This window comes from Cornus florida, unplaced genomic scaffold, assembly GCF_030987335.1.
Source record: "Cornus florida cultivar Cherokee Brave unplaced genomic scaffold, ASM3098733v1 CherokeeBrave_3.0.0_Hap2_Chr08, whole genome shotgun sequence".
NCBI classification, from domain to species: Eukaryota; Viridiplantae; Streptophyta; class Magnoliopsida; order Cornales; family Cornaceae; genus Cornus; species Cornus florida.
The window spans coordinates 11,880,958-11,894,661 of record NW_026775578.1 but is presented as its reverse complement, the minus strand read 5'-3'; the positions used below and the strand labels follow the sequence as shown (position 1 = coordinate 11,894,661).

The 13,704-nt window shown below is 34.7% G+C and overlaps 1 protein-coding gene and 1 pseudogene across 1 annotated transcript; both read left to right on the top strand.

Moving 5' to 3' along the window:
- Nucleotides 1-227: 227 nt before the first annotated feature.
- On the top strand, nucleotides 228-1,330 carry LOC132268445 (UDP-glucose iridoid glucosyltransferase-like; annotated as a pseudogene).
- A 2,443-nt stretch (nucleotides 1,331-3,773) lies between these two features.
- LOC132269386 (18.2 kDa class I heat shock protein) lies at nucleotides 3,774-4,559 on the top strand. Its single transcript, XM_059770568.1, has one exon. It carries the CDS (start codon nucleotides 3,929-3,931, stop codon nucleotides 4,391-4,393), a length of 465 nt encoding a protein of 154 aa, XP_059626551.1. The 5' UTR covers nucleotides 3,774-3,928; the 3' UTR covers nucleotides 4,394-4,559.
- The last annotated feature ends 9,145 nt before the right edge of the window (nucleotides 4,560-13,704 follow it).

Here is a 13,704-nt window from a genome sequence, read left to right as displayed (position 1 = left end):
AATTACCACTTGATAACCAGATTTCAAACTTCTTCCACGAGGAGTGCATGACATACTGTTGTGTAGTTTAGATATTAGTCATCATCCACGCAGTGTGACTATTGCTTCTGTTGAAACAAATATATATCCTTTATATATGGTAAATTTAAGAAGAGAACCAATTTACATCAATAATCAATAAAAGAACAAATTCAAGAAATGCCAAGAAAAATCATTTCATGTCCATCATGAGTATGATGATTCATATTCACTTTATGTCAAGAAAAAACATAAAGCATCCTCGGTTCTGATGCTGAGATCCAAATGAGGACTTATGGCAGAATGATTTCTATTACACGTTTACGTGTGTGTATATATATATATATATACTTCCTAGCTAGTACTAAAGGCAATCTTCTTCTGCAGTACTGCTCCCAGATCACTAGAGAGAGAGGAGATGGAAAAACAAGGACACGGGTGTAGGAGATTGGTACTATTGTCACAGACTCAATGTTGCAAGACCTAAGTGCCTGGGCTTCATCCCTTCAGATTCAAGGATCTAACCATTTTAAATTTCTCAAATTTAGAAGTCTTGTTACAATTCATAGCCAACCTATCCAAAATTAGAACCTCTCCAGCAATTATTTGGAAAATTGTGGACTGCCTTGAACAACCATTTCTTGCACAGCTAAAGAAACATTACCAAGTTCCAATTTTCTCAATTGGTCCGTTTCACAAAATTGCCCTACCCTCATCTAGTAGCTTACTCAAAGAGGACACCAGCTGTATTACCAGGCTTGATAAGCATTGGAAGTGCAGCTTCCATAGATGAAAGAGAACTAATTGAGACAGCTTGGGGACTGGTCAACAGTAAGCAACCTTTCTTGTGGGTGATTCGGCCTGGTTCAGTTCGCAGCTTGGGATGGCAAGAGCTATAACCAGAAGGTTTCAAGAAAGCAGTTAAAGAAAGAGGTTGCATTGTAGAATGGGCACCGCAGAAGGAAGTGTTGGCACATGTTGCAGTGGGAGGTTTCTGAAGCCACAGTGGTTGGAATTCAACCTTGGAAAGTATTGGCGAAGGTGTGCAATGATATGCCGGCCATATTTTGGGGATCAAAGGATGAACGCGAGGTATGTCAGCCATGTATGGAGGGTAGGCCTAGAATTGGATAATGAGTAGGGGAGAAGAGAGATAGAGAGAGCTATAAGAAGACTAATGGCAGGTAAAGAATGTGAGGAGATGAGACACAGGGCAATGGATTTGAAGGTAAAGTTTGAACTTTCCATAAGGGAAGGTGGTTCTTCTTACAATTCCTTGAATGATTTGGTAGAGAATATCTTGACATTCTGATTGTTTAGACAGCAGGGCATTAGGTTGCTTAGCTACTTATTCATTCTGGGAAATAAGTTGGGAAGTTCTAAAGGTAGCATATTCTAAATACAGGGTCACATATGAGGCCTCTATGTTATCAACTGCCATTCTTATTCTCTATGGTCTCTATTTTAGTGAAGCACTGCACATATTATATATATAGATTACCAATATTGCCTGCAAATATACCATTTTTGTAGCATTAGAATAGAAACTGTGACCATTTTAAATATTGTTTTTTTTATCAAACAATTAAGTGGCCAATAATTGTCATGATTCCTTGCCAAATTTATGAGGAAACAGGAATCACCCTTATAAATAAATCCAAAGGAATTCATTCCTTAAAACTCTTGGCTGGTGATGTAGATCAGCTCCATTACACACCCTACAATCATATTACCATCTTTGTCTTAATCTCATATGAAAGAGGTCGACAACATGAATTGTCGTTTTCCATTATATTCTATTACCAGTCTCTCTCTCTCCTTTACTATTTAAGTTTTTAAAATTTCTAATGATTTCTCTGTCAACAAAAAAACATCTAAGCTTCAAATTATGGTTATAATAGAGACTGCATCAAATAAAAAGCATACAGTAACGAATATTAAACTGCAATTGAAGTAGGTCATGCAATATTGTGAGTCGCATGGAACAATTTTTTTGGGGGTTAATTACAACGACACCCCCTGAGGTTTGATGTATTAACAGCCATATATAACTTAGCCATTTTTTGAACAATGACACCCCCTGTGAGAATTTTGATCCAAACAAGCCCTTAAAATGTTAAAAAGACGAAATTGCCCTTCAATGTTTAATTCATTTTTGTGAGAAAATATCATAACTTATGAAAAGTCAATTTTACCCTTATATATATACATTATTACATCAACACCATCATATATATATATATATATATATATGTATATATATATATATATATATATATATATATATATATATATAAAACCAAGTCCAACAAAAAATTGGGATAGCAGCACCGTCGCCAACCACAGCTGAGCTCCACCTCCCTCGCCGGATATGTCTCACCGTCCACAGCCACCGGCCGAGCTCGCCGTCGTTCTCATCGCCGGTCGTAAATCATAGCCGACTTTTCCTTGCCCCCCAGTGGACATCATCAAAGCCGAGAGTCCCTGCCGGTGGACATCCAGATCTGTCTCACCGATCCACAGTCACTGGCCGAGCTCGCCGTCGCTCTCATCGCCAGTCGCAGATATCCATAACCGAGTTCTCCTTGCCCGCCGGTGGACATCGTCAAAACCGAGAGTCCCTCCTCACTCACCGCCACAGTTAACCAGCCCGTCTCTATCGGCTTCATCAAGCCGTCACCGCTTTGCCGCAGTTCATTCACACCCATGCTCTCCATCTTGCTCGCAAGCTCGCCGCCGAGTCTCCACAGCCAGTGGATGCTTTGACGAAGGCCTGGCACCGCCTCCACTCTCTCTACCACTATTGCCCCTGTTCGTTCTTTCAAGAAATATATATATATATATATTTGCCCACAAAATTGAAGAAACACATTGGATAGGCACAGAGAAATTAATTAATAGTATGCAATAATTCTCACTAAACTCATTTGCAATCTCTCTGTTTCGTTTTTTGGTGGAGGTGGCAGTGGTGAGTGGTGGTGGTTTTGGGGGCAAAATTTCTAGTTTTCAGTGAAAGAGGATAGAGATATAAAATTAGAATTCATAAGGGTAATTCTGTCATTTGAAGATTTGGATATTTTAAATTAAAAATTAGTATTTTATTAAAGGGCAATTTAGTCTTTTCTCACCTTTTAAGGGTCTGTTTGGATAAAAAATTCTAGCAAGGGGTGTCTTTGTTAACTTTATCAAACCTAGTGGGTGTTATCGTTCAAAAATGGTCTAACTTGTATATAACTGTAATTATAATAAACCTCAGGGGTGTCATTGTAATTAACCCTTTTTTTTTTAGACAAAGAGAGTAGTTGGCACTTAGAGATTAAAGTGCAAAAAAAAATTGTAGCAAATTGCCCACTAATAATCAATTTTGACCAATTCTTTTTTATAAATACTCCAAAATATCCTTAATAAAAGTTTTTTTAAAAATTAAACTTTTGGTGCATTTTATTATTTCAATTTTTAAATTGAAAAAATATCTATATAACTTTTTCTTACAAAATAAAATAATTAAATCCACTGTTATAAAAACACAAGACAGACGCAGCGACTAAAGGTGGAAAAGTCCTTTGGAGAAAGGAGAAACCCCTTCGTTTTATGAATCTGGGCCACAAAAGCCCATAAGAAAATATGACTTTGGGCCTCACCGACTCTAGAAAGTTCGTTTTGATGCTATTAGAAATGGAGAAGAATTCACCTGAAAGTACTGGAAGATTCCATCCTACGTGTAGATACGCAACCGAAAAAATTCTCCTGAAAGTACTGGAGACTTCCTCATGAATGTTTAAATACCCAACACATCCCCCAACTGCAAACCAACAAGCATCTTGACGAATTAAGCAACCAACCAATCAATCAATTAACTTTCAATTTCTCTCCTGAGTCTTGCAATCTTCAATTCCAAGAAGATAAAAAAATGTCTATGATTCCAAGCATCTTTGGTGGCCGACGAAGCAACGTCTTCGATCCTTTCTCTCTCGACGTTTGGGACCCCTTCAAGGACTTCCCATTCTCTTCCTCTTCTTCTTCAAGGGAGGCGTCTGCGCTGGTGAACACTCGCGTTGATTGGAAGGAGACACCGGAAGCCCATGTGTTCAAGGCGGACCTTCCAGGCATCAAGAAAGAGGAAGTGAAGGTCGAAATTGAAGACGATAGGGTTTTACAGATCAGCGGAGAGAGGAATGTGGAGAAGGAGGACAAGAATGATAGGTGGCATCGGGTGGAGCGCAGCGGCGGCAAGTTCATGAGGAGATTCCGGCTGCCGGAGAATGCGAGGACCGATCAAATCAAGGCTTCCATGGAGAATGGAGTGCTCACAGTTACTGTTCCCAAGGAGGAAGTGAAGAAGCTTGATGTCAAGTCTGTTGAGATCTCTGGTTGAATTTGAAATTGTATTTTTAATCTATATACTTGTACCATTATATGTATGAACGCTGAGGAAAGGTGTTGTATAATTTGTATGTGATGTGTTTGATGTAACAAGTGTTATTTTGAACTAATGTGAATTTGAGTCATTTATAAGTGTGTTTCTTGATTTTGGTTCTCTTAATTTTTCTTCAGAAATATTAAGTTAACCCAAATTTGTGAGCTATTCAGAAATATAGTTGGGCTATACATTGTTTGTTCAAATCCAACTTGGCCCGTTTATGCAGGCTTATATAATAAACCCAATCAACACTTCACACTCATAAGTGGCAGTTTTGCACAATTCAGATGCTAAGAGCATCTCTAGGTATTTGTTAAAAAAAAAAATTGTGTAAATTTGATGTGTTAAGAGTAAGTTTACACAAAAAATTTGTACTAACTATTTTTAGTTCGAGCAATTATTTTATATCTTATATCTTTTGTGTAAAAAACTATTTTCCAATAACAATCAACCATATGTCATACTTAAAAGTCTTACATAATTTTTACAAACTTACTTTATTTAGAGCATCTCCAACCCACCTCCTATATGGACTGTCAATTCAAAATATAACAGGTGAGTTAAAATTGAGCCCTCTAATGGGTTGTTATATCACCTGTTAAATTTTGTCTTTGCTATTTTTGGTGCCAAATCTAACAAAAGAAATAGCAATAGCTATTTACCATTATTGTTGCATGCCGTCTCTCTCTCTGCCAATATCTCTCTCTTCAGAGCAAAAGCTTCCAATTCCGGCAATCTCCTCGGCGACGATCCATTTGGGTTCTATATATACATACATTTAAAAAAGATCATAAAAATTTTTACCAAATAGGATTTAGTTTGCAAAACAAGAATTACAGACTTTGATTAGTTGATTTAGAAAAAATAAAAATAAAAAAAAATTAAAACAAAACCCATACGTACAAGTTAGCAGTTGCAGAGAGAGAGGTAACCTGAACTGAAACAACGGGCGATGGAAACTGAAAGATATGGGTTTTGAACTTCTGATTCTTATTGATTTTGTAGTTTGCAGTTGCAGAGAGGGGAGGGGGGAGCAATTTCAGAGTAGAGAACGAGAATAGAGATGGAAGCGATTGGGGAGGTTGAAATGATTTGCCCTAAAACTATATATGGATTTTGGGAGGCTGAAATCATTTGCCCTATATATATATATATATATATATATATATAGCAGTGGTCTACTCTGAAATTTCAACTATTAGTGGTAGGAATGGAATTTTTTCCACCATGATTTTAACATTCCTGAAAATCCCGAAGTAAGTAAATCAACTATTTTCGGCTGGCTAAGGTTATGTGAAGTAACATAATTGTTGGCTATCATGGATATATGACTGAGTTTATTGAGAATTTCCTGTTCAGACAAACCATCTATATTCCATTCATAAAGTTTATCCGAAGAGACAAGGAATATAAATAGATTAACTAGATCAACCACCAACAAATGGCTCTGATACCAAAAGGGGAAGCGCACAAAAAAATAATTATTAAATAAATTGACTGAAATTAAAATAATAATTTAATTTAGTATAACAAGATAAATTGACTGAAATTAACTGATATTAATGAAAGATAATTACAACATAATATAATAACTTAAAATCAAATAGATTACTGATAACTTACAAACTGATAGATTAATGGTAGATGGTTGTATACAGCATATTGGAGATGTAATACAACGAAGATAGGAAAAATATGATTATTACAAATGAAGACTGATTGTATGAAAACTGAAGCCTGAGTTCCCTCTGAATGAAGTCTGCTTATCCGATGGAATGGCTTCTCTCTTTATAGCTTGGTTCTAGCACTGTTGGAGGGCTGTTGGATACATCTTTCCAGAATATGCGGCGCAACTTTTGGCTTTGAAAGATGTTTCTGACTTTTCTGACTGAGGTTTACTGTACAAGTTACTGTTCCTGTCCTTTTTGCGCTAACAGCGACAGCACTGTAGATGAATAGTGTTTTGTCGGGTGACTGTAGAAATAGTGATATGCCGACAGTACTGTAGCAAATAGTAACGTTGACTTGGTACTGTAGCAAATAGTAACTCTAACCAAATAGTGATTTTGGCTTTTTCTGGCCTAGAATTCAAATGGATTCTGGGCATCTTGAAGATCATAATAAGGATCTTGTGGGTGACTTGACTCAGCAGCAGAGAAAGTATCATCTGTTTCTACTTCATCTTGGGATAGTTCTTGGATGCGATCAGTCAATGTGGCTGCCATCCTTTTGAGTTCCTCAATTTCTGACTTGCGAGTATGCTTCCAAGACTTGGTAGATGTAATAGTGTTTGTAGGAGAAGACTGTTTTTGTTGAATGGCTTGTTTTGGTGGTGGAGTGACTTGTCTTGAGGTTTGCTTCGGGTAATCATCTTCAACATATTCAATAATTCTGTCAATTTTGAAAATTTCCCACCATTTAACATAGTGGCGATGGATGAGCATGTTGTCCTGGATATCATATTGCCATTTGAATATCCATGGAACCTTATACTTGCAGCAAAATAACAAGAGGACTGGGAATTGTGAACTGTGTTTGTTAACTTTATGAACTGTGTGGAAGTATTTAACTTGATTTGCAAGGGAAAGTGGCAAGATGTCTGGAATGGCACCATGATGGGACCACCAATGCAGAAACCAGGTAGGGAGTTGACTTTTGAAATAACTATCAAAATTGAGAAACCATGAATGAGTATATGACTCATTTTGGTATAGGAATATGGAGGACCAGGCTGATACATATTCATAATATGTAAACTGAATATTATAATTAGGCAGTGGTTGGGGTAAGTAGGGATGACTGCCCCATTATTCCATGGAGATAATCCGTCGGATATATAGGCAGTGGTAAATGACTTTGGAAGAATCATTGTGATCATAAGTTGTCTTAATGGTGATGGACTCAATATGGTACAGAATATCTCTGTAAAACCCAAGAGTTTTATGAGGATGATTTGGGGCATAATGAAGGTTACTTGGAAAATAAGAGCGAGCTAATTCTATAAGGTCCTCAATGTGACTAAGGTATGGCTCAATGTGGAATAGAACAACAGGTGTTTTTTCATAATATGGACTTGATGGCTTTCTAATAGTTGATTTTTGGACTTGGGACTGGGTTTGAACTTGTGTTTGGACTTGGAAGGGGTCTGGTGCTGAATTGACTAGAGCTGACTTAAAGGTCGATTGGGAGGCAAGTGGTTGGAACCGGTTGACCACTGCTAGGGCAGAAGTGCTATATATATATGTATGTATATAATATATATATATATATATATATATATATATATATATATATAATATAAATTTCTGAAAAAGAAAAAAAAATTATATAAAAATATATATAAATTTCTGAAAAAGAAAAATTTATAATATACATATATAAAAAATATATATATGTATATACATTTTATATAAAAAAATGTATATATGTATTATAAAATTTTATAATATACATATATATATATATATATATATATATATATATAAAATATAAATTTATGAAAAAGAAAAAAAAATTATATAATAATATAATTAAATATATAAATTTATACATATATATATATATATATATATTTGGGTCCTTTTTTAACCAAATATTTTTTATTTTTGATTCTTTTTAATTAAGTTTAATTTTAGTTTCCTTTTAATGTCTACAACTTAACTTGAAATGTGCCTAATATTAACATTTCTGATACAAATATGAATGGTAGGAATGGTAGTTGAAAAGGAATAGTAGTTGTGTCAAAAAATAGCATTTTGCATCAAATGCATTCAGAATTGCTAAAATGTAGCATTTTGACACTGTAGCACTGTCAAAATATAGATTTGACATCCGAATTTAACATTTTACCATTGGAGATGCTATTAGTTTACTTTTTGGCGATTAAACCTCACGTCCCAATCCTCCTCAATTAGGAAAATAATAATAATTTCCATTTATATTTCGCTTTTTCATCCCTGCCAATAGCAAACCTTTTACGCCCTCGCCGCCGTTCTAACTTATAACAAATAATAAAATAAGATTTAAGTATCTAGAAACTACCGAATTAAAATATATATCTAATCTTTCGTTAGTATATATTTATCTCATTAGAATAGAATATAAAATGATAAAAAATCTAAAAAAATCATAGAATCAATGATTGCAGAAGATAAGATCAAACGAAAGTAATAAATCAAACTATGTTTATTAAAAATAAAAAATAAAAAATGGTCGAGCAATTCTTACCTTGTCGTCAGTTACAGATTCTTCTCTATTCTACTCTTAAAAAGTGAGAAACAAAAAAGCGTAAAGGAATGAGAGAGAAGAAAGAGAACTGCGAGTGGGAAAGTGAAGGGAGAGAAAATATGTTTACATGGCAGTGCAAAAGTGCCGTGTAAAATACACAATCCTTTTACACATTAATGATGTGATGGTGTATCTTAACAGACGACTGGAGATAAAAAAAATTTATAAATCACATGTAACAGTGTATATTTTACACAAAAAAAAAAAAAAAAAAAATTAACAGAACGCGGAAAATGTTCCACTACAAACTCTACTTATGCATCCAAGAAGGCCCAGTTGTTATAAGTTCAGTTATATATATGTGGTAATTTTTCTGTAATAAGTTATATGGAAGGGTAAAGATTGTGACCCCTAGATATATACGTGAGCAATCAGTACCGAAAGCAAAAAAGGGTGCATTATTAGTAACATCTAATCACGACATATGTATCATTTGCCTTTTTCTTCTCACAGTACCTGTGTGTATGATTATATTCCTTTCCGAGAGCCACGCCTTTGACTCAAGGATCAGGATTCCTGTTGCGTACTGCTATTTTTCGGTGCACTGAAAAAGATTGGAATTAACTTCAAAACATAACCTGACTCCAAATATTCTCCATCTCATCTCACTACTGTTGAAAGTTTGAATCTTATTGGCACTATTTAAAGGAAAAAAATTCAGTAATTTCTTTATATATGTAATACGAGAACTCGGTGTCCAGATCTTAAATTATTGAGTATTTTAATCATAACAATATTTTAATCGTAACAACTTTCTGTTGTGCATAAAAGAGCACAGTGGCTCCAGAAGATCCAAATCCTTAGTCAAATATTGGCCTCGCCTGCCTTGATCATGTGAGACAGATGGGCCAGCGGAGCGACCACTTATAAAGCCAATAAATTTTTTTTTTAATAAAATAAAAAAATTAAAAATTAGATCAGTAAGTGTAAAGAGTCAAAGCCTGATATTTTCAAAATTTATTAAAAATATTAGCCACTAAACTACATTTCAACAAAATATATATATTATTTTTATAACGGTTCATTATATTATGTCACCAATAACGTTCATAATAAATAAAATAATACAATAGTTTCAAAATAGCCATTAAATAAAATGAAAATGTGACACCAAAATTACGTCATTTTCTTTCTTTGGATTCTTCTCATCTCCACCATGACTTATTTCTTCTCTGTCCTCCATAAAGTCTCACGAATTGCTTTTCTTCTTACTTCTCACCGTACTTGTTTATTTTTTTCTCATTGATCAAGCATTATCCATCTAACAGTAATTTTTAATTTGGATTTGGACATTGGCAAAAAAACATTCCCCTTACATACACCTTTTGCCTATTAGGTGCTTAAATTCTTTCCTTTATTTTTTTATTTTTTTAAATCTTGACAAATTAAAGGAGGAGACTCAAATAGGATATACCCACTCCTATTGAACTAGATGCTCCGTATTTGAAGATAAAAAAAATATTATACTATTAAATTACATGCCAGGCGATAATTTCAAATTATATTAAGAACTAGTTATTAAATCTAAACCTTGGCCAAACAAAACATGAAGACAATAGATATATTCAGTAGGCTCGTCGTTATAGGCCCGTCAATTAATTGTATGTTACGAGATTTGGTTCAGATTGATCACTCAGGTAGCCACCACAACAATACTTTTCAATGATTTCATCATGCACCACCCCAATAAATATAATTAATATTTTCTTGAGTAAAGTTGGTGAATGGGTCTAATTTATAATTGTTGACGTTGAAGAATGATGAATACAGGACCCAATTCTGTAACGGTCACAATAAAACTTCAAGCTACACGTGGATAATTTTAGAGCAAAATGCAATAAATCCTCTTAAATTTTCAAATTTTAACAATTTACTCTCGTGAACTCTAATTTGGCATTTTTTTATCATTTATATATATATTAACCGAAATTCCTTTTAAATTACTAAAATGTCTTATTTTACAATTTAATATATTAATAAAAAAAAAATTACTATTTATATTGACAAAAATGTCTTTTCTTTCTCACGTGGCTGTAATAGCAAGGGAAAGACTGCAACTTTTTGAGAAAAATTAGGGAGGTGGTTGTTGTCAAAATTAGAAGTTGTAAGTTGTCAAATTTTGAAAGTTGAAGATGGTGTCTTGCATTTTGCCCTAATTTGTAATCAATTGTTCAATTATATGCACCATGTGGACTTTCAGGTTGGTTCATTATACAACGTGCATGCAATGAATTGTGTTTTTTTATTGTAATAATTGTTGAATCGTCAACTCTGGAAAGAGTGAAATAATAAGCAATGACAAAAAGACTGCTCATGATAATCTACTTAGGGAATATAAATATATAAATATGCTATATACGATCGAGAGCAGTAGCAAAAAAAATTACAATATTAGAGAATTTTAAAAAAAAGAAAAGAGATCTAAAATCTAAAAGATCTTTTTCTTAAAATTTCTGTTTGGTTAGTCTCTTTTATGCCTTTGACGGCTCTAAAATGACATTCAAGCATGTCATTTTATCAAACAAAGAAGACGACTATAGGATGGAATTCGATGACAAAAAGACTCCATCCTGTATGTGCTGCTTTATTTAGTTATTGATCCACATCGGCGGCAACGACGAATTACCTTATCATATACATTCGTTAGTTATTGATCCACACCAGCGATAATGATGGTGTACATTTTCATTGATGAGGACCTAAATATTATCTTTAAAAGAATATTAAGTATGTTATGAGCAAATTCAAAGATATCCCCTTTTTTTTTTTCTTTCTTTTCCTTTTCTTTTTTTTTTTTTTTTTTTTTACCAACAAACAAACCATATATTCAAACAAAGGGAAATATACAATCAGGGATAATAGCATTTAACAATCACTGGGGCCAAATGCGCCACTCCAAATCACCATAACCGATTTTAAGAGCCTTTTTTACAGATTAAGTGAGCCGCAACATTACCTTCACGGGGAATCCACGCAAGGGAAGAGCCAACACAAATCTGAAGAAGAAAAAGAACGTCCAAGAAAACCACCTTCTGAGCTTCCACAGAAACATTCAACTGCATCGCAAGTTTGCAGTCACCTTCCACACCCTTACATTATGATAGCCCCAACTTTTGAAGAGAAGCAAAGACTCACGAAGAACAAGACTTTCAGCTAGTGAAAGACTGCTAACGTTATCCAAAAAAATAGAAGCCACCTCAATGGGGAAACCCAGATGATTTCTCAAAATCATGCCACCACCGCATAATCTCGTTAAAAGATAAAAAGCCGCATCAAAGTTGAGCTTAAGACACCCGGACTCCGGCACAGTCCACACCACTAATGGAGAAGGAACATGATGGGAAGGGATGGAGAACAATCCATTTTGGCGAGAGATCTCCTGAAATTCTTGAAATATCGTAATCTTATTGTTGAGCATGGACAGGGCTACAAAATAAGCACTTTTCATAGAGAAACAACCATCCTTTGAAACACCCTAAACTTTGTAATCTTCTCTCCCCATTGTGCTAAGCGGAATTTAAAGAATAAGATCTCTATCCCGCTGATTAAAAAACTGACAAACCAACCCTTTGTTCCATGAGTAAGTGGAATGATTAATTAAGTCGGCCACGAATGAAAAATCAGCCCTAAATTGCTGGGAGGTAACAGATAAATTATGAATGTCAGGCAGCCAATTATCCTTCCAGTAGTTAACAAGAGAACCATTACCAATCCGCCATTTCATCCCTCTTTTTATAACTTCCCGAGCCGAAAGGATGCTCTTCCAAACCCATGAAGCACTGGATCTATTCAAAGCATCCATAAAACTGTAATTTTTGAAATATTTCTTTTTGAAACATCGAAATAATAGGAACTGATCAGCTATTTCCATTCTCCATGCAAGCTTGGCCAGAAGAGCTAAATTAAAAGTTTCGACGTTTTTGAAACCAATGCCCCCATCGACCTTAGATTTACAAATATTCTCCCAACTAACCCATTTAATCTTATTCGATTTCTTAACACCACTCCACCAAAAGTTAAGTAACTTACTAGAGATGTCCATACAATTCTATTTTGGAAACTTAAAACAATGCATGGCATAGGTTAGGAGAGCCGAAAGAACCAATTTCACCATTATTTCCCAACCAGCCTTTGACATTAACTTACCTTTGATAAGTTTAGTTTTAGTGGAAACTTTCTCGAAGATAAAATTAAGTGTTACAACTTTGGCTCTACCCAAAAAAGATGGAAGGCCAAGATACCTGTGATACCCCCGAATTTTTTAATGCAAGTTAGCCAGGCTCACACCCGAATACCCGGGGATGTCAAAAACAAATCGGTAATAATCAAACACATAATACAAAAGGATAAATAAGAAAAGATAAAATGCTAAAATGAAAACTCAAATGATAGTCCAATATTGAAAACCTCAGAGTAAATTTCTATTGATTAATAAATCCTTCTGATACAATTAATCCTCCAAAATAATACAACTTGGGAAACTATACTATGTAGACCCCTAGAAAATCTAAATTGAGCAAGCGACATCAATAACTGCCTACAACTAAATAATAAAGCATAAAAGAATCTCCTATGAAGAATCGGAAGAATGAAGTAGACTGATTCCTACTCAGCACGAACAACCTCTACTCTTGAAGAACACCTGAAAAATAATGATGGGTCAGGCCCACAAATAAGTTCTACTCTACTGCAGTCCAAGTAGAGATCCGATACATGTATACATCCTAGTCAATCCAACAATAACTAGTAATCCGTATATATATATAGATACACACTATAGGATGCTCACAAGACTATAGGTCTGCCTCAACCTGAATAGTAAGCAACATGCAAATTGCACATAAAGTGGGCATGATTACCTAGACCTACCAGGGCACACAGATGTCTACTATATCCAGTTATCCATCCTAGGCAATATATGCACCATAACCATGATCCTAAGACTCAAACTCAAATCACGATACATATCATATATATAT